The 20,766-nt window shown below is 37.9% G+C and overlaps 4 protein-coding genes across 7 annotated transcripts; all 4 read left to right on the top strand.

The window, feature by feature from the left end:
• The first annotated feature begins 417 nt into the window (after window positions 1–417).
• LOC148934209 (uncharacterized) lies at window positions 418–1,019 on the top strand. Its single transcript, XM_089067246.1, has 2 exons — window positions 418–748; window positions 895–1,019. Exons 1-2 carry the CDS (start codon window positions 418–420, stop codon window positions 915–917), a joined length of 354 nt encoding a protein of 117 aa, XP_088923372.1. The 3' UTR covers window positions 918–1,019.
• Window positions 1,020–1,051: 32 nt separating this feature from the next.
• LOC148934208 (uncharacterized) lies at window positions 1,052–1,737 on the top strand. Its single transcript, XM_089062241.1, has 2 exons — window positions 1,052–1,066; window positions 1,150–1,737. The coding sequence occupies exons 1-2, from the start codon at window positions 1,052–1,054 to the stop codon at window positions 1,735–1,737; spliced, it is 603 nt and encodes a 200-aa protein (XP_088918367.1).
• Window positions 1,738–8,169: 6,432 nt separating this feature from the next.
• Window positions 8,170–10,091, top strand: LOC125218005 (putative glycosyltransferase At5g25310). The gene is made up of 4 exons (XM_048119595.2): window positions 8,170–8,422; window positions 8,542–8,693; window positions 9,009–9,360; window positions 9,429–10,091. The coding sequence occupies exons 1-4, from the start codon at window positions 8,210–8,212 to the stop codon at window positions 10,089–10,091; spliced, it is 1,380 nt and encodes a 459-aa protein (XP_047975552.2). The 5' UTR covers window positions 8,170–8,209.
• Window positions 10,092–14,896: 4,805 nt separating this feature from the next.
• LOC148934207 (PX domain-containing protein EREL2-like) lies at window positions 14,897–20,281 on the top strand. 4 transcript variants are annotated; one of them, XM_089067239.1, is made up of 10 exons: window positions 14,897–15,233; window positions 15,783–15,893; window positions 16,447–16,545; window positions 16,713–16,799; window positions 17,073–17,181; window positions 17,309–18,099; window positions 18,478–18,642; window positions 18,724–18,966; window positions 19,540–19,758; window positions 19,913–20,281. In XM_089067239.1, exons 1-10 carry the CDS (start codon window positions 15,144–15,146, stop codon window positions 20,090–20,092), a joined length of 2,094 nt encoding a protein of 697 aa, XP_088923365.1. In that variant the 5' UTR covers window positions 14,897–15,143; the 3' UTR covers window positions 20,093–20,281. The 4 variants fall into 4 exon arrangements, with proteins under 4 accessions (XP_088923365.1, XP_088923356.1, XP_088923354.1 ...); XM_089067230.1 differs by having other exon boundaries at window positions 19,910–20,281; XM_089067228.1 differs by having other exon boundaries at window positions 14,898–15,233; window positions 19,904–20,281.
• The last annotated feature ends 485 nt before the right edge of the window (window positions 20,282–20,766 follow it).

The following is a 20,766-nucleotide window of genomic DNA, read 5'->3' as shown; positions in this document are numbered from 1 at the left end:
CGATAAGGTTTCCGATGTCAGAGATGCAAATCTATTTTCAGCTATTGCGACAAACAAGGAGGATGAACGAGAAATTAGCAATGATATGGATAAGTTTGGTACCATGCAAATAACTTGGAGGATCTTTCGGCGAATGAGAACGTAACTGTAGGAGCTAATCTCGACTCAATTGCTGAGCTCTCACTAGAAGAGTTTCTTGCTATTAAGGAAAAACGCTCTGTAAATGTGGAGCCCAATGTTAGCTCCAAACAGGCTAATAAAAACAAATGGGTTAAGGAAGTTGGCCCAAATCCGACCAAAAGGCTTAGCAAAGCCCAATTGGGTAAGGGAACTAAGGTGCACAAACTGGCCCTTCACCAAGCCTAAGCTAAATCAAAGGTGCACGAATTTGAGACGGGTCTAAGCCCGGTACAGAGAATGGCAGCGCTGGAGAAAAGTTCTATGATTGTTGCGTCAAATCTTGATGCTGAGAGAAACACAGTGGTTCGTTTTGGCAGCTCTGAGAGCTCGAACAGGGCTAAGATGGGAGCCAAGGGTTTCTTGTCAAATTCGAGCTCCACTTCAGGTGGTCAGGCGATTGTCTGCAATCAAAACTCCGGACAACAGCAATTCACTGATAAGTGGTGCTCCAGTGATCAACATCATCGCCCACCGTCGGATTCGGCTGTTGCTGATGAAAGAATGGTTCCAGTCTCTGGTGCTTTTGTTGATTTATCGAAGGAGCTTGATAGAGCTGCGGAAATGGGAGGTACAGAAGAGCTAACAGTGGATGCCCACGACATGCTCGATTAAATGCCCAAACAGATTTCTGGTCTTGTGACAGCTCTTCTAGCGCTGAACCTTCTGTCTTTCATCATAATTATGAAGCTTAATCTATTTGTGTGGAATTGCCAGGGTGCAGGCAAACGAAACTTTGACAGAGCATTCAAGGACTAATGTCGATATCATAAGCCCAACATCGTTGCTCTTTCTGAAACTAAGATAAGTGGCAGCCGAGTTGATGCAGTTATCTCAAAATTCGGGTTTCATTTCTCTCATCGAGTTGAAGCTAATGGGTATGCTGGAGGTATATGGCTGTTCTGGGATGAGTCGGTTTCTTTGGAGGTGCGTTTTAACCACAATCAGTTTATTCATTGTTTTGTTACTAAGGTGGGATACCCCACAAAGATTGCTGTCACTTTTGTCTATGGTAGTCCGCGACCAGTCCGAAGACGCATTCTATGGGAATACCTTAGTATCCTGGCCGAGCAGACAAGGGACCCCTGGATTATTGCTGGAGATTTCAATGCTATTCTTAATCTCGGCGAGAAATCAGGCAGTTCTTCTAATGCTCCTGGCTTTTGTCGTAAATTCCAAAACTTTGTTTTTGATTATGGGCTACGGGATCTTGGTTTTCATGGGCCTAAGTACACGTGGAATAGAGGGTCAGTTCATGAGCGCCTTGACAGAGCTCTCGGCAACGAGCTAGTGGACACCTGCTTGGGAGAAGTAACTATTTTTCATCTCACTCGGATTAAATCAGACCATAGGCCTATTTTAATTGAACTTGGTAAATCAAATCACAACCACTCAACTCGGCCTTTCAGGTTCTTCAGTGGTTGGCTCCAACATGGGGATTTTTGTCGTCTAGTGAAAGATAATTGGACTGACAATGGGTCATTGGTTGATACTATTGCTACTTTCACAGAATCAGCTAAGCAGTGGAACCAAGATGTTTTTGCCAATATTGATAGATAGAAAAGACGGATTATGGCTCGTCTGAAGGGTGCCCAAGCTGCCCTCGAACGCCTTCAGTCCCCTAATATGGTTGCTTTAGAAAAATAGTTAAGAGATGAGCTAGAGTTAATTCTTGATCAAGAAGAGGCATTGTGGAAGCAAAAGTCTCGGGAAGAATGGCTTGAGCTAGGCGATCGCAACACCAAATATTTTCATAGAAAGACTCTTGCTCGTAGAAGACGTAATCGCATCACTGCCCTAAAGACAACTGAAAATGAATGGTGTCATAATGAGGAGGAACTGAAATCGGAAGCTATCAAATTTTATAAGCTCCTCTTCTCGGTTGATGCTCCTTGGCCTGGCTCCCAATCAGAAATCAGTTTCCCACCATTAAGCAAGTTGATCGTGATCTCTTGACTGCTACTCTGTCAGATGAGGAAATCCGTTGTGCCCTTTTTGATAGGAAACCGCTACAAGCTCCTGGTGCAGACGGACTTCATGCTCAATTTTTCCAGTCTCAATGGAAAATTGTAGGCCCCTCAATTTGTAAGATGATCCGCAATGTCTTTGAAGGGGGTGCAATAGACAAGGCTCTTAACAAGACAACCTTGGTCTTGATCCCTAAAGTGGATAATCCTGAAGTAATAACAGAATTCCGGCCTATTAACTTGTGTTCAGTGATGTACAAAGTCACTACTAAAATCATCGTCAATCGAATGACGAACCTCATGAAATATGTTGTCTCTCCCAATCAAGTGAGTTTTATCAAAGGAAGGAGCATCACAGACAACATTATTATTGCTCAAGAATGTGTTCATTCGATGAATAATTGTAAAACTAAGGCAGGTTGGATGGCTATCAAAGTTGACTTAGAAAAGGCCTATGACAGAATTCGGTGGGAGTTCGTTGAGGATTCACTTAAAGATTTGGAGCTGCCACAACAAATAATTCGGATAATTATGGAATGTGTGTCTACTTCTTCTATGCAAATTTCATGGAACGGAGTTTTAACCGAAGAATTTAGACCGGAAAGAGGGATTAGACAAGGTGACCCTCTCTCTCCATATCTCTTTGTTATAGGCATGGAGAGACTAAGTCACACGATAAACAAGGAAGTCGATGAAGGAAGATGGGTCCCATTGAGATTCAGTAGAGGTGGATCTCCAATCTCTCACCTCTTCTTTGCGGACGATCTCGTTCTTTTCAGTAGGGCCTACTGCTCCAATGCGAAGGCGATCAAAGAGCTCCTAGATCAATTTAGCCAATACTCAGGTCATCGGGTTAGCATTAACAAAACTCATCTCTACTTTAGCCCAAACACCAATGCTGAAACTGCTAGGGAAATTGAGAGCATTTTTCACTTCAAGGTTGTGGATAATCTGGGCATGTATTTGGGTTTTCCTTTTCTTCATGGTAGAGTCGCAGGTGCAAATTTCAGGTATATTATTGACAAGGTTCAAAGAAGGCTAAATGGGTGGTCGGCAGCTTCTCTATCCTTGGCTGGGAAAGTCACTCTAGCCAAGGCTGTCCTTTCTGCCATTCCAACCTATTGTATGCAAGTAGTCATGTTACCTGCTAACGTAATTGATGAAATTGAGAAGCTGATTCGACGTTTTGTATGGGGTGGTTCTGAGCAACAGCCAAAACTCTCTTTGGTTAATTGGAAGACCGTTTGCAAACCTATTAGCTCAGGGGGACAAGGTATACGTGATCTAAAAACACATAACCAGGCATTCATGATAAAGCTTGGTTTTCGTCTAGTTTCAGAGCAGAAATCTCTATGGGCTCGGATTCTTAGAGAAAAATATAAAGTTAGCAGTGCATGCCCAGCAGTGATCAAAAGGAGCTCAAGTTCTTTTGTGTGGCGTTCCTTATCGAAGATTTGGGACCGTGTCTACAACAACATTTGTTGGTCTATTGGCAATGGGATCCCGTCTCTTGGGCCTCTCGTCGCCCACAAAGTTAATGATCTTCCGGTTGTGGATGCCTCTGTTTCCAATATGGTAAATGATGATGGAGAGTGGGACTGGTCTATGTTCCAAGATCTATTCTCTCATGACACATGCCGAAAAATAGCGAGTATTTGTCCTCCTGCTGCAGAAGCAGGGCCTGATGTGTGCACTTGGCGTTGGCCTCCAATGGAAAATTTTCAGTTGCAGGCGCTTATGACTCTCTATCTGCCGACCTAATGACTTCCACAGAACAGAAATGGACGGTGGCGTGGAGTTTCAGAGATCCCCAAAGAGTGAGACTCTTTTTGTGGCTTGTTATGCATGGTCGTCTTCTTACCAATGCTGAGAGATGTCGTAGACATATGGCTGATGATTCATCTTGCAGCAGCTGTGGTGCTTGTGAAGAAAATATGGAACATATCTTTCGTTCTTGTCCCAATGCAGCAGCAGTTTGGGGCTCTCTCGTTCCCCCCAACAAACGCAACAGGTTTTTCTCCCTGCCTTTTGACAGTTGGCTCATGGAAAACCTTAATGATAAGAATAAAACTGATGATGGTGATTGGGGCTGCATATTTGGTTTGGTGGTGTGGAAATTATGGTCTTCTAGGAATGATATTGTATTTCAGGATGAGGATGCGAGCTTTAATGGTTCAACAATTATAGCTCAGTGCCGAGCTTGGGGAAGGGCTGTTAGATCTAATGAGATTAAGAAGCAGGCTGTTAAGAATAGAGTCACTAAGCTCATCCAATGGTTCGCTCCCGCTCTGGGCTGCTGGAAATTGAACACTGATGGCGCAGTTAAACTCTCGACAAAGAAGCATTTGCTGGTGGTGTCATTAGGAACTCAAACGGAGAGTGGTTTTTGGGATATGTCCGACGCCTTGGGGAAAGCTGTGTGTTGACTGCCGAGTTGTGGGCTATATACGATGGCTTAAAGCTTGCATGGAAGCACAAACTTCAAAATGTTGTTGTGGAATGTGACAATATCACCGTAGTGCTCATGGTTAACTCAAGGAGGAATGAAGGCTGCAATTATAGCATTGTTAGACACATTTGGGCTTTGATTGACAAAGAGTGGCATGTAGAGGTTAAACATGCCTATCGCGAAGCAAACCGGGTGGCAGACTTTATAGCTAACTGGGGTTTGAAGATGCACGAAATCTTTCGACTGCTAAACGATCCTCCAGGAGGCGTCGATCATCTACTTCAGCGAGATAGGATAGGTGAGCCTGTCTCTTTGCTGCCTAAGCATTTGTATCTCTAGAGCTTTGGCTCTCCTCTTGTAACCAAAAAAAAAATGTAAAGGACTAAAGGGTAACAAAGTAAATATACAAAATATAAATTTAACTAAAAATAAATTGTGGTGTACAATTACTTCTGCCTCTATGAGATGATAATCGAGTAAAAATTCCATACCAAGTTGGCATAATAAGTTGGTGTGCCTCACCAATAACTAATTGACAAATTGACACCCATATGCCACGTCAAATGAATATCAATTCAATAAATCTAATTGCACAAAATAGACATGTATTATTCATGGAAAGTGACATTATATTACTACTATTAAATTGGAAAATATCATCATAAAATAGTCTTGCAATATAATTACAACATATATGTATATTGACCTATAATGTAAGTACTTAATATTTTAAACATAAAAAGTAATCATATTAGATTATTTTTCATGTCAAGAAAAAAATTCATATTACAACTCTTTATAGTAGTACTATTTTGATGTAACTAAACTTTTCGGTAATCATCAAACTGTTCTATTTAAAATAATAATATTTTTCAGTTTTATTTTTTATTTTCTTATTTTAAAAATTTCATGAAAGCTTTTACATGAAAATAAGAAAATATTGAAAAGTATAATTGATTTCTTCATATATTAACAAATGATAAGTTATAGGCATAATTTTTATTTGGGTAAAGTCTTTGTTTATTTATATAAATACAAAATAAGAAAGAAAAAAAAAAAAGGGTCTTATTCATAAAATTTCCATATATATCTCAAAATAGTACTATCAAGGAGTTTTAATATAATTTTTTTTTTCTTGGCATGAAAAGTAATGTAACACCGTATAATTAAACTTTTATGTGTAAAATATTAAGTATTACACAATATGCATATATATTACACACCTATTCTGATATTTTGTGATGACAATTTCCATATTTAATAGTAGTAATACAATCTCACTTTCCACAAATAATAAATGTCTATTTTATGCAATTATTTGTATTGAATTGGTGTTTAATTAATGTGGCATATAGATTCTTTTTTTTTTCCATTGGTCAATTAATTATTAGTGAGGTACACCAATTCACTGTGCCAAACAAGGGTAGTATTACCAAAGTAATACTCCTATTATTTTTTGCGAATCCCACTATCAATCTCCCAAGGAAAATTTTCCTCTTGTGCAGAATTAAAGTAATACTCCTATTAGTTTTCTTTAATTTTTTTTTCTTGTGCTTGAATTGGAATGTGGTGGAAAATGAATCCCACTATCAATCTCCCAAGGAAAATTTTCCTCTTGTGCAGAATTAAAGTAATACTCCTATTAGTTTTCTTTAATTTTTTTTTCTTGTGCTTGAATTGGAATGTGGTGGAAAATGAATCCCACTATCAATCTCCCAAGGAAAATTTTCCTCTTGTGCAGAATTAAAGTAATACTCCTATTAGTTTTCTTTAATTTTTTTTTTCTTGTGCTTGAATTGGAATGTGGTGGAAAATGAACATTTTTATTCACTAATAAAGATATCTAAGTTAAATTGAGAGGTAAAGAAGTTTGTGTTTGTGCAATATGTAATGGCTCAATTGAATTCTAATCATGACATAATCAATTAGTAAATGAAATCGATGGTTTTAGGCAATAATTTAACTTGTAATATGAAATATATATATCTAGCTAGATTGAAATCTTGTTGATTATGGGGCAAATGAATGATGATATCGCATGAGATTCTGATACGAGCATATCCATCATATTTCTATAATTTAGTTATCCTTTCATTTGCATATCTTTTCCATATATTGATTTTCTTGCTTATTAAGTTAGTATTAATATTTTAAATAGAAATAGAGTTATTGTTATCTTTAAAAATCAATAAATGAAATAATATATTTAATTTTGCCTTTTATTTTTATTTAATTTTCTGTCTAGAATCCTAATTAACTGGCTATTGTCAACGGAGTGACCTTATCAGATTCTTGTTTTTGCAATTTGAATTAATTAGAAATAGTTATTATAATACCGAGGGTAAAAAAACGTTGTTTTAACTTTTAACATAGGTCATATCAATACAGCAGTATTCAATAACCGTAATTCCATGTGATAAAAAAAAACATTAAATTTCTTAGTTAAATTAAAAGTTGGTATTTAAATTAAAGTAATTCAATTACAATTTAGAAATACAATTATATTTATAGGACCAGATGATGTTTTTATACTCGGTTCAACAATTAAAATGGTAGGGTTATCGATCAATAATTCTATAAATTAGTTCCATAAAATCAATTTATGTTCTTATCATATTTTTTCATAGTATTAATTGCACTAAAAAGAACCACCTCCAAAAACTTAATTTCAACATGTTTCAAGTTGTAGGCTGCGCAGCATAAGAATTTTAACCAAAACAATTGTCACAAAGAAAAAAAACTTGGAATTTGATGTAGACTTCGACGTATACGTAGGGTTTGTGAGTCTGTGACAACATAATTAGTAAATTAATTTGGAGAATATATATCACGTAAATATAAATAAAGTATTATTGTGAAAATGTAGAATATAATTAGGAGGTAGGACCGATAATTTTTTATATAAAAATCTTATAAGAACACGCACAAAAATAATGAGTTTAAGTAAAGCCTTATTAATTTATGTCTCTGTCGGATTGATCCGTTAAAAAATCGATCATTTTGGGTTTGGGTTTGGGTTTGGGTTTGGACTGGATTGGGTTCCGGTAACCCATTAAAAAATACTAGTAAAAGATTATGTTTTACTTTTATTCTCTAGGTTCTTATAAATCAAGTTTAAATCGTGTAAATCAGATTTTTATCATGTGAATCATATCATGCTGTTAATAAATTCGGTTCATGTTTGGATTTAAAGATAGTTTATTGGGTTAGTGTTTTAATATGTCAGGTTCAGGAGTTTAGTTATTATCGGATTGACCCAATAACGATCCAACCCACATGATTTGATACCAACCTTTATATACCCCAAATATTAAAATTGTTTGTTTCATAGAGATATATATACAATTAAATAGCTACACAATTAATATTTAGATTCCAAACCAATCACCCAAAAAGCTAATACTAGTGTATTTTGCAAATGAGATATCCAACAAATCTTTTATTTTTATATTATTAAATAAATAAACCTATAATCCCACTTTCACACTTCAAAAGCTCAACTCGCGCCCTCTCTTTGTCTATATATAACCGTCTCTTCCACAACTTCACACACTCGTGACTGTCTCTGTGAGCAAACATACATATATATACTAGGGAGCATCGTCATAGAGAAATCATGGCGATGAGAATTACTTTTTCGATCGTCGTAGTTTCGGCAGTAATCGTCACCGTGTTTTTCATATCCGGACACTTCTCCGGCCGGTCGTGCTCTGATACCGAAGCAGATTTCAAACAAGTTAAGTTAGTTGGAGCTCCGCGTAGGAGCGGCGATGAGCCAAGAGCTCTGATCTCTGCTGAAATAGCATCCAGATTTAAGCCGATTTCCAGAGTAAGCAGATTTTGCACATGCCTAAATCTGTACGATCAAAAAACCTAATTAATTACGTTTAGATCTTCAATACAAAGACTGCAATACTCTAATTAAACTGTGAAATGTTGAAAATGCAGAAAAGAGAAAGTGATAAATTGGAGGAGGGATTGGCCAGAGCAAGAGCAGCAGTTAGAAGAGTGGCTTCAATCAGAAACAACAAATCAGTAATTATGGACAGTAATCATATTATATCTTCGTCAATCTATCGAAACCCCACCGCATTTCTTCAGTAAGTATTAATTTCTCCACTGAATTTAATAGGAGGAATTATTCATTTGGAATTGGGGAATCTCATTTTTGTGACTTTCCTTCTAAGATACTCCGCAGAAAAAAAAAGTTGAGAATCATACAATTCTTACTAAATGAAAGAGAGTGGCTTCTCAGTGAAGCATATATAAGTGCGCATACTCATTTGTATGAATCATCTTTCCAGTTTTCCTAAGATAGTGTGATTTATGATTTACTATATTGGAAAAAAAGAGGTCTTTCGTGATTACTTATATTTACAGCATAATTATGACTTAATTACTTGAACTTCAATCAGGAGTTACAAGGAAATGGAGAGAAGATTGAAGGTGTATGTATATGAAGAAGGAGAGGTGCCAATAGTGCATGATGGTCCATGCAAAGACATATACACCAGTGAAGGGAGATTCATCCATGAGATGGAGCATGGCAGCCATAGATTCAGGACAAGCAGAGCTGAAGAAGCTCATGTCTACTTCATGCCATTCAGTGTCACATGGATGGTGAAGTATCTGTACAAGCCTAACACCTACGACCTTACCCCACTCCAAGAATTCGTCTCCGATTATGTGAAACTCATCTCCACCAAGCATCCCTTTTGGAACAGAACTCAAGGAGCTGACCATTTCATGCTTTCTTGCCATGACTGGGTGAGAATGAGCACCTAGATGTTCTCCCAGTTTGAAGTTGTTAATCATACTAGTTTGTTGTCGTGCAGGGACCTCGGGCCTCGGAAGGAAATGCACACCTCTACAACAAATCAATCCGCGTCCTGTGCAATGCAAACTCCTCCGAAGGATTCAATCCTCAGAAAGATGTGAGCCTGCCTGAGATCCATCTCTATGGTGGCTATGTGAACCCAAAGTTGATCTCTCCTCCTTCTCCGACTATCTCAAGGCCCTACCTTGCATTCTTTGCTGGTGGCCTCCATGGCCCGGTTAGGCCGATCCTCCTCCACCATTGGAAGGGCAGGGACCCTGACCTCCACATCTATGAGTACCTCCCTAAAAATCTTGACTATTATGACTATATGCTGAAATCAAAGTTCTGCTTATGCCCCAGTGGATATGAAGTGGCAAGCCCCAGAATTGTGGAGGCCATCTATGCAGAATGCATCCCTGTGATATTATCAGATCACTATGTGCTCCCATTTAGTGATGTTCTGAGGTGGGAGGCATTCTCGCTACAGGTAAATGTTACAGAAATAGTGCGGTTGAAAGAGATATTGATGGCAGTAACCGAAGACGAGTTTTTGAGGCTCAAGGAAGGGCTGAGAGCTACAAGAAAGCATTTTGTTCTAAACCAGCCGGTTGAGAGATTTGATATGTTTCACATGATCTTGCACTCTATTTGGCTTAGGCGGTTAAATCTACGCATTTGATAAGTAAAACTACAATTGATGTCATTATGTATGTATGTATATAAAAGTCCAATTCTTTTTAGTAGTCCCATGCCTGTATGTCTATGTGTGTGTGTATGAACATCATTTGATGGCATTGGATAGGTGTTCAAATATGTCCCTGATGTAGAAATTAGGCCTTCGAGTTGGTCTAGAAATGGTTCTGTCATCATCCATCACAACAAGATCTATTGCACGGTTGCACCCATACCTCTATGCATTTTATGACTCTAGTCTTTCCCACTCTCTGTGTTGAATGCTCGTCCATCTGTATGTGGTACAAAGTATTCGGCAGAAATATCCAAGATTTGATGAGAGAACGTATACATGATAAAGAGGAAGGCAAATATACTTGATATGCATAGTCTCTGCAAGCATTGCTCCGAGTGTGCGGCCATCGATGGGGGTGTCTGATTATGATATACTCCCTCTATTAGCGATTTAAAGTCTCATTTTTCCATTTCAGAATGTCCATGATTTAAAACTCCATTTGCTTTTTTTTCCATTTTAGGTAAATGGACCCACCATTCAACTAATCTATTACACTCTCATTCTATCATAAAATAAATATAAAAGTGAGGCATACATTTCACTAACTCATTTTCTCATTTTTTCTTTACAAAGTCAAAACAATTTCTTAAAATCAATGCCGATTCAAAATGAAACTATAAATGACGGACAGAGAAAATAAGCAACACAAAGCAAAAGGTCTCAAGCAAAAGGACGTTGTGGGTCCCATGCATATGCCTCAATGATGTTGCAGCCATGTTAAACAAGTAAAAAATCTCTTATTACTACCTCTGCTTCTTAAAAATATAAACTATTTTTATTTTGGGACGTCCCTTAAAAATAAAAGATTTCTAAACTTTCTATTTTAGGACGTAGAGCCCACGATCCAATAAAACTACTTCTATTATTTTTTCACTTCCTCTCGCTTATTTTATCTATTTTTCTCTTCATCTCTCTTACTTATCAATTTTTCTCTCTTACTTTACCAATTGTGCATTAAAACACGTGTCGTTTCTAAAGTTTCTATTTTCAAGGATGGAGGTAGTATGAAAAATGTTGGCATCATAATTGGTCAAAGGACTTTGACCAATAATAAATGTGAAAAGACATTTAATGTTGTGAAATTAAATGCAATAACGTCGATCTATGAAGGGTCGGGCTTTTGCACGTGTGTCGTGTGCACGTGTCCCTCCTTTCAACAAGATTTATAATTTTCCCACTAATGCAACAAATATTACTAAGTATAAGCGGCAAGAGCGGGGTCGAACCACAGAGACTATGGACCTACTCGAGATCGTTTCTATGACACAAGCGGAAAAGGGGTCGGTTGCTGCCACGCATTCATTGAGTGGGTTAAAACTCTAATCTACTTGACCTGGCGGAATTAAACTGGACTCTATTTACCTGACCTAGGAGGCAGGAGAAGTACGGAAGGAAAATAAAACACGAAAATATTTTTCATCATTTTAATCAATCATGAAAGCAACTAAAGAAAACAATTGAAACTTACTAACCAAGCTAAATGCTTTCCTGAAATAGGCAGACAAAGTGTAAAAGTAAAGTGGGGACCATTTTTCTCAAACTAGTTGGGCTGACAGAAAAGCTGGAAAACCAAAAAGCAAAAGCAAAAAGCAAATCTGATTCTCTAACTAACTCCTACTTCATCTTCTCCAAACAACCAAGTAAAAACAGAGCATAGAACAGAGCTTCAACACCATTGACGAAATAAAACAGAGCATGCTTCAAAACGAGACGTAAATGCGAAATTCAAGCTAGAACTACTAGATCTACGCTACTGGGTCAAGCAGAAAAAGTAATGAACACAGATTACCTTACATGCATCACCTAAACTATCGGATCTCAGGAATCGAGCACGTGAACAACTAGATTTAAACCTCTAAACTACTGGAAATCATGTAAACAACGTGGATCTAAACATCTAAGCCACAAATTGCGAAAAGCATCCAAGAAACATAAGTAAATAGCATCATCAACGTGAAAATAAACACCAAAGCTTCATAAAACTGAAAATAAGTTGAGATCCAAAGGTGAAGTCGTCAATTTCTCCGATGAAACCATTGAACTAAGCTAAGAAAGCAGCAAACTATCTAACTAAACTAAAAGAGCGGTGGCGTTAAGCGCCTATGAGAGCTTCCTACCTAAACTACGATAGCGTTAAGCGCTACTGGAAAGCTTCTATTTATAGAGTGGCTTTAACTTCAACCCTAAGACAACTTCTTATCGGTATTTGACCATTTTACCCTTGCAATAATTGAGGATCTTCATGTCAGCACGCCATTCTGTCTCCTTGACCAGGTAGATGACTTTTTCTGCGCTTCACCTCCATTACGCCATTATGTCTCCTTGACCAGGTAGATGACTTTTTCTGCGCTTCAGCTCCATTCTGCCATTCTGTCTCCTTGACCAAGTAGATGACTTTTTCTGCGCTTTTGCTCCATTTCTACTCCTGTCGTCAACTTCCTGATTCTCCTAGGTCCGAGCGACGACTTCTGGTATTTTACTTCAAAATCAGCTATTTTGCATCTGCTAGGTCAATTTACACAAACTCCTGGATCCAGCAGATTTCTGCACACTTAAGCTCAAAATTTGTGCATTATCTCCCCCAAAAGCATATAATTTTAACCCAAAACCAATGCATGAAACGAGCCTTATCAATCTACGTTCTGAGTAAATTACCGTAGTATATTCATTCTCTCAAAACCGATCCCCACTGAGTGAAAAATAATGTACTCCCTCCGTCCCATTGAAGATGACACATTTTTCTTTTTGGTTTGTCCCAACTAAGATGACTCATTACTAAAAATGGAACACCTTTCTCTTTACTTTATTCCATCTCTCTTACTTTACTCTCTTCACTTCACACACAAAATAAAGTTGCATAAATTCGCGTGTCGTCCAAGGAGTCATCTTCGTTGGGACGGAGGAAGTATTAAAGTTAGTCACAATAAAGCTAAAAATGTACAATGAAAAAGCCAATGGATTAATTAACTAAGTGTTAATTATTCCACATCGGGAATGATAAAACCTCTATGAAGAGGTATTTAATAAGATGAAATATTACGTGTAATAATTATTGTGGACTAAGATGAGCGATAGAGCCCACACTCGGGCCGCTGCCCGCCTCGCCGAGGCCGAGAGCCGCTAGTTGTGCACTGTGGACTTGGATCTTGGCAATTGGTCTTTGGGTTGTTCTTTGGGGCTGGTCGTTGGACGTAGTTCGAGCCCCGCCTATTCTTTTTAAACCACGTCAAATTCCACACTGTCCCCAACGGACTCCAACGCACGGCGGGTCCTGGCCCACGCTGTGTCCATGATGGACCTCGACGCATAACGGGTGCTAAAAGGTCTCCAATGTACCCCTTAGTGTAGCATGTTCACATGCATCGTGTCTCTTCAACCCCCAACGGCTAGTGCAACAGTCAGTAACCCCCAACGGTTACAATCAATGCCTTGATGACAGACATTATGTCTGTTGACTCCAGCACCCCTGCAGGTGGACTCGGCCTATAAATAGACATGCATCCATTGCATTCCATACACACAACAATACTCAAGCATTCTGCATACGCGCTCTCTCCTCGCTGCATTTTCCTTCTGTCGAAGCTTTGCTCTCGCTATCATCCAGGTCGCCAGAGCTTGTTCCTGCAATGCTGCAACGAACAAGAAGAAGTTGTTTTATCTTTGGGGACGATACGCTAATCCAAGAGTACCACCGAGGCGTATCTCGTCTTGCGGAAAGAGGACTCATCGACTCAGCTTACCCAATTTTATAGTTCTTCTGATTGGATTTACTCCGTTTAATTTTCTCCTTATTATTTCCTTGTAATTTTCTTCCGACAAGTTTGTATATCTGTTTATCCGGAAACTAACAAAAATTTCTAGCATATCCTTAAAGATTAGTGACTTAATTTTTTTTTCTTCACTAGGGATGGGTAAACGGTCAATTAACCGACACTAAGAGTTGGTAAAAAAACTAACCAGAAATCATCTGATCTCTAGTTTGGTTGCTTAACTAATCTATTCGGTTAGAATCGATTGGTTTGGTTATACCCGAAATAACCAAATGATTCAAAGTTCAATAGTTCAACTTTTAACTTTCATCTACTTTTAATATTATTATTATTATTTTCTAATAATACATAAATTTGTTTAGGTACTTGAAAAGTTTAACTTTAAATTGATTTAATAATTTTATTACGATAATTAAGTGAATAGACATTCTATTCGTAAAATACTACTCCCTCCGTCCCGCTTTAGCAGTCTCATTGACTTTTCTGTCCTCATTTTGTAAAAATGATAAAAAGTAGTTAAAGAGAATAATTGGTAAATTAAGAGAGAGAATATTATAGTCTTATCTTCATTACCGTCTCTCTTACTTTACCATTTCTCCACTTTAACTATTTTTTATCATTTTTATAAAAATAAGGCAGAAAAGTCAATGAGACTGCTAAAGCGGGACGGAGGGAGTAATATTTAGGTACTTTATTGATTTTGGATGATCATATTTTTAAAATACTATTTATATATTTTATTGACTTTAAGATATTATATAAATAATTTATTTTTGGTTATCGGTTATAACCGATAATCGACTTTGAGAAAAATGTTAAATTGTTATCGATTCAAACACAGTGAATTTCGATTATTGGTTAATCGAATAACCGAGAACCGTTTATCCACCCCCATTAAACGAATTTAATTTTTTTTTTTTTTTTTAAATCTGTCTCCATATTTCAAGAAATCTTATTTGCAGATCAGAGAGAAAAAAAAAGAAGGAATAATACAAAAAAATGGAGGAGAAATCGTGAAAGCCGAAGCAGCGCACCATCTGCCAGGGGCTATCGTGCGCCCTCTGATCCCAAAGTTCACTCTAATTCCAATTTCATCTCGATGCCCATTAACCACCGTCGTCTTGTAGTGCTGCTCAACATTACTGATTCAGTATAATTGTACTCATTAATACATCCGATTGATCTATCGTGATCGGATTCCAGACGTGTGGAGATGCAGGGGCCGAGTCCACCGAAGCACCGCCACGATGGGACTTCACCGTTGCCGTTGGGAATGGATTGGAGCCCCCCGCCTCGAATTTGGGTATAATTCTGTTCTTAATTTTCCGAATTTCGATTAATCTAAAGGAATTTGATTCGCTTACCTGGATGCTTTGATCGATTCCCATAGCTGGTGGTGGTGTAATTTATTTTTTGACGAATTAAGGCGTGTGATCAGCTCGATATGTACACAGTTATGAGTAACAGAAAGATCAGAAGGTTTCCTGTAATTTTGGGGCTCCATGTATTGCTTATTCGATATTGTTGAGTTCAGTCATAAAATTGGATTTTTCAGATAATTTCAACTAGTTAAAATATGTTGTAATCAGAGTGACAGTTGGGATTATAGTGTAAGATAGAATTTCTCTGCTGGTGGTGAGCTCAAGATGAGGTTTAAGGGGAAATTTGTTTGTTAGCAGAAAAGTTATTAAGTATCTGCTATAAAATTTGCTATAACTGGTGGTTCCCTGAAATGCTGAACTACGGAGCATAGGCCTTGCTGCTGTGATTTGCTTGTTTTCAGTGGCAAACCTTATTCCGTTTCTCTGCTCAGGCATTATGTGTAATGTTAATGACTTAATGTACTTTGCAGGTGGGGAGAGAAAGTGTTTGGCCTCATGATCCTCGGACAGGATGGAGTTACTGCATCACTATACCTTCATGGATTGTACTTGCAAAGTCAAAAGATTCTGACCCAACAGTGGTATGGATCTAATGTTTCTATTGCATGTTTGTTACATGATATGTAGCACTTATAAACTATACTCGGTTAAGTGTGCAAAAATTAAATAATAGTTAACAGAAATTGCTTCACTTCCATCAGCATAAAAGGGTGGCAAAACATTAGTGATTAGTCAAATCAATGTAGGTGGCTCCCTTGCTGTAAACCTTTTAACATTGTCTAGGATGAACTGGTCGGTTTCTTCCAGCAACTGGTTGGTGTGAACTCCAAGTCTTATGAATAATGCATTTAAGCCAATATCTATGCAAGTTATGGTAAACTTTCACATTCAGATATTCTTATAATCAATCAGCTTTTGCTATTTTGATTGCTCCCTATTTATCTATGATTCTATGTATATGGGAAAATATGAACCTCTTCTTCTCATTTGATTGTCATTGGTATCCAGTGTCAGTCCAGGCCTTGTTTTGTGAATGTTCTGATCCTCTCTGGTTGTATTAGGAGCTTTTTCCTTGTAGAGGTTTTTCACTTGCTACTTACTAGTGGTTCCTGAATTAACAATTATAAGGTGCAGTTTTACAGGGTTCAGGTTGGCATACAATCACCAGAAGGTATTACGACCACAAGAACGGTGTTGAGGAGATTCAATGATTTCCTAAAATTACATGTTGCTGTAAGCTCACATATTTTAGTTAGCGTTGTGGCATTATCATGCATAAACATGTATAGACTAATATAGTAATATGTATTGCTATTTGATTCCGGACTCAGCACTTGCATGGTTTCTGTTATGAAGATGCAGTCACTGATTCTGGTATTGTTCTCAACTTTCTCTTGTAGCTCAAACGAGCCTTTCCTCGGAAAAGCATTCCACCAACTCCACCAAAAGGGCTCTTGCAGATGAAAACAAGGGCAATGCTGGAAGCGGTAAATATTGTCTATAGCTTAGATTGTTAAAGTTATATTTTGCGTTGCAAACAACTGTCATTTTGGAGGGAGTGGGATGACGCTTGCACATAGTTTATGATTGCTCTTGATGCCTTATGACATCTCCAAAGCTAGCTATCTCTGAAGTCTGAAACAACATAAATCCTAGGATGGAGGTTGTAGATTGGTCCTGGAGACTGGAATTCTAGTCCATATTTTACTTCTCTGGTTTCAAAAACTGTTAAGATTATAGAGGCTTCTGTTTTCATACAGAGAAGGAGTTCTTTGGAGGAATGGATGGCAAACTTGCTTTCAGATATTGATTTATCAAGAAGCATTGTCGTTGCATCCTTTCTTGAACTGGAAGCTGCTGCTAGGTCATGTGAGCATGCTGTAATTTGATATTTCTGTGCTACTATATTTTTAAAAATCAATCATTTACTACATGGAGCCTGGATTTTCCATAGTTGAGCTACTTATAAATTCTCGTCCATTACATTTTTTTCCAGCATTCCAAGAAGAGGGCATGCAGAGTCCTGATTCACATATTTCTCTAACTAACACGGACTCATCTCATCATATGCATCCAAATTCAAGCACGTTGTTAGCGGGTAGTTCGTCAGTGGCATCAGATTATGGCAGTGATACAGCTTATGAGATATCTGATATTGGTTCTCCTAGCCTTGGAAGGGATAACAACTCTGAAGTTGAGACTGAGGATCTGTTATTTTATGATGATGCCACAAGTCCAGTAGATAAATTTGTCAAGTATGGCATGTCAAATATTGATGAGGGCTTGTCGATGGGGCATGCTATTCTAGAGAAGCTCGAGAATTTTCCTAAACATAAAGCGCATGCCAGAGAAAATCATAACTCAGAGCAGAACATGAGTAATGGAAGATTTTTGAAAGCCTCTCATCATGCAGAAGATATATCAGAGCATCTGGCTGAGCGTAGTTCATTGGATCATCATGGTCGAAAGTTGTCAAATGAGAGCATTGGAAGCGACAGGAGCACTTTAATGGGCAGTGAGTCATTAAGTTTAGTAAATCCAAATGGGCACAGGCCTTCTGATTTTGGGAATTCGGGTGAGGTTGGACGAACCAGTGGAACTGTTGGAGACTCTGATTATCATCTCCCAGATGATATACACCTGTTGGTCCCAGAGGATCAGCGCCAGAAGATGAATAGAGTACTTATGACAATGCAGCGGAGGTTGATTACAGCCAAAACTGATATGGAAGATCTTATATCAAGGTTGAATCAAGAAATTGCCGGGAAGGACTATCTTGCGATAAAGGTATCTGAATGCTGACAGTTTCAACCCATTTTATATTTTGGCTTCAGGTACCTAGGATACGTGAACCTTAAACTGACTTTATCTGGAAGGAATCATTTAAATCTGAGGATAACATACATCTGACACTAATGTGATATTACCATTGGTTATATATTTCTATTAACTGGGTTGTTAACACTAAATTTTCCAATGTGAGTCCTACAATTGTTATCCTTAGTATTTAGTATTAGACTCAAACATAATAAATACCAATGATGTGAAATTAGCATTGGTTACATAAATTTACACGAAATGTTCCCTGCATATATGTCTTTTTCTGCCAAGTTTTAACATTCATCCAAGTATAAGATTACAGTCCATGATATCATTTCTACCCAGGTGAAGGATTTGGAAGTGGAGCTTGAAACTACTAAACAAAAAAGCAAAGAAAATATTGAGCAGGCTATACTAATTGAAAGAGAAAGAGTTACTCAAATGCAGTGGGATATGGAAGAACTTAGGCAGAGGTCTATGGAACTAGAATCGAAGTTGTATTCTCAACAGGTTTCATGTCCTGTTCATTGACATCACTGTGGTAGTTTATGTAAGCTTGAAAATTTCTATAATGATAGAAACCTATTCCAGGATCAGAGGCCAGATGCTCAGCCTTCTGTTTCACCAGGCAATCAGCCGATGGATGCGTTGCGTCAGGAATTGGACTCTTCAAAACAGCAAGTTGAGGACTTGTTGAAGCAACATCAAGCGCTGGAAGTGAAATCCAAAGCTGACATCAAAGTTCTTGTTAAGGAAGTAAGATCTCTAAGAAGCTCGCAATCAGAATTAACGCAGCAGCTGAAGCAGTCTCTCAGAGAAAAATCTGAAATGGAGGTATACTTTGCTACACTACTACATTGACATAATAAGCCAAAAAGGTAATCATTTGTCAGGCACTCTATGCATAACATGGTTTGAACTTTAACGTTCTCATATCAAGTCAACCTGGAATCCATGCTTACGTATGAGATGTGCAGGGAGAGGTTCTTGAAAAACATGGAGTATATTACTATGCATTCTTTTAGGACCCATTCGGTTCCCGCTATTGCTCATGACTAGAGGCCATGTTTATTCTTATATCTTGTTCAGTTGCCTTTTCTCTAAAAAACTTGGCCTGTGACAATGTGTCTAGGGCCGTCTCCAAAGTGAAGATTAAACCCTGCTTCAGGATTATCCATCCCATCTCCACCCATGCAATTAATTTAATCCAAGATAAAGTCTGTTTTGGCTTATGCCATATTGTCTCCGTATTATCTTGTCTAACATACCGAACACCACCTTAATATATCAGTTTCCCTGTCATTATTTATCCTTTTCTTTTGCATGTATTATTGACCTTTGGAACGAACCTTGTCTAATCAAGATGCTCATCTTCTCTTACTTTTGGAACTGCTTCTGGAATCCCAGGAACAACTTCAGGAAGAAAGAGAGAGAAATGAGCAGGTGAGAAGCTCTTGGAGGAAGTTGCTAGATAGATGCAAGATTCTCCAGGATCAGCTTCAGGAGTGCAATATGGACAATTTAACAAATGCAAAAGGGGACTCAGCTGACAGTCTTCCGTCATTATTGGAGCAGTTGGATTTTGTTGGCACATCTGAAAATCAGATAGACCTTCTCCTCACCGAGGTACACTCCTAGCTGCTTCATCTATTAATCACTATTCTAATAATCCTCATACTTGAAGAACTAGAGATAGTAAAACATCGATATTCAATTAAACTCATGTGTCCTCATGACGATAATGGTAGTTTCATCTTCTAAATGTAATCAGTTTCAGCAGTTAGCCGAGGATGGCGATAATCACACAACTTCCATTGATGAGGAGTCGAGGCAGACACTAACGAGTCTCCTAGCCAATAATGGCGCGTTGAGAAAGCAGGTGAACTCCCTTATAGTTAACAGTCTCAAATCAAAGGAGAAAGGTGAAACGTCAGATGTAAATGTAGGAACTAGGAAGTGAGATCTAACATAGCAGCAGCAGCTAACTCGTCGACATATATGTAAATTCAGTCGGGCCGTGTACCATACAAATGCGAATAATATGTAGAGTTCGTTTTACAAGCAAGAACACGTCTATGTCAATTTTTTTGGTCCCTATCCGTGCTGTATGTAACAATGTACATATATATTGAAGTCCGATTTGCATCCATTGTTGCATAGTTCTGAGTTGAGAAAAGATTGTTGAATTTTGTTGGTTTATGGATTTTGTCTTCTAAAACTGTGCGAGAATCATAGACTTACCATGTCTCGTCTTTTTTCAAGACGACATTTTATTTTTGTCCAGGTAATACAAACAACTCATAAAATAAGACTTTTTGAATATATAGGATAATACCGAGCCTTAATGGATAAATATAGAAAAACGAAAAAGATTCTTGTATTTACTTAATTAATTAATACCATGTCCGCAAAAATAGAGACAAGGAAGAAATATAGGATAACAACGGAAAAGAAGAAGAAGAAAGGATAGGGATAATATCGAATGATATTTCTCATTTATAGATAGAGTGACGACTTTTGACCCTAAGAATGTGGTCTGATATTGTCTTTAAAAGTCTTAAATTTAGGATGATTTCTGACATTTTAGTTTGGATAATGCTATGCAGCCACATTATGGCCATCCACATAAGGATA

This window comes from Salvia hispanica, chromosome 1, assembly GCF_029641045.1.
Source record: "Salvia hispanica isolate PSC_SH4W2 chromosome 1, Shi_PSC_v1, whole genome shotgun sequence".
Taxonomy (NCBI): Eukaryota; Viridiplantae; Streptophyta; class Magnoliopsida; order Lamiales; family Lamiaceae; genus Salvia; species Salvia hispanica.
This window is presented reverse-complemented; position numbering and strand designations above follow the sequence as displayed.

Excerpts from the sequence above, each read along its gene's own strand:
- LOC125218005 (XM_048119595.2), top strand. The coding sequence starts at position 8,210 with ATGGCGATGAGAATTACTTTTTCGATCGTCGTAGTTTCGGCAGTAATC. Across the intron at positions 8,423-8,541 it reads GATTTAAGCCGATTTCCAGA|AAAAGAGAAAGTGATAAATT; the intron begins GTAAGCAGATTT and ends TTGAAAATGCAG. Across the intron at positions 9,361-9,428 it reads TGCTTTCTTGCCATGACTGG|GGACCTCGGGCCTCGGAAGG; the intron begins GTGAGAATGAGC and ends GTTGTCGTGCAG.
- LOC148934207 (XM_089067228.1), top strand. The coding sequence starts at position 15,144 with ATGCAGGGGCCGAGTCCACCGAAGCACCGCCACGATGGGACTTCACCG. Across the intron at positions 15,894-16,446 it reads AAGATTCTGACCCAACAGTG|TTTTACAGGGTTCAGGTTGG; the intron begins GTATGGATCTAA and ends TATAAGGTGCAG. Across the intron at positions 19,759-19,903 it reads TAGACCTTCTCCTCACCGAG|TTTCAGCAGTTAGCCGAGGA; the intron begins GTACACTCCTAG and ends AAATGTAATCAG.
- LOC148934209 (XM_089067246.1), top strand. The coding sequence starts at position 418 with ATGGCAGCGCTGGAGAAAAGTTCTATGATTGTTGCGTCAAATCTTGAT. Across the intron at positions 749-894 it reads TAGAGCTGCGGAAATGGGAG|GGTGCAGGCAAACGAAACTT; the intron begins GTACAGAAGAGC and ends TGGAATTGCCAG.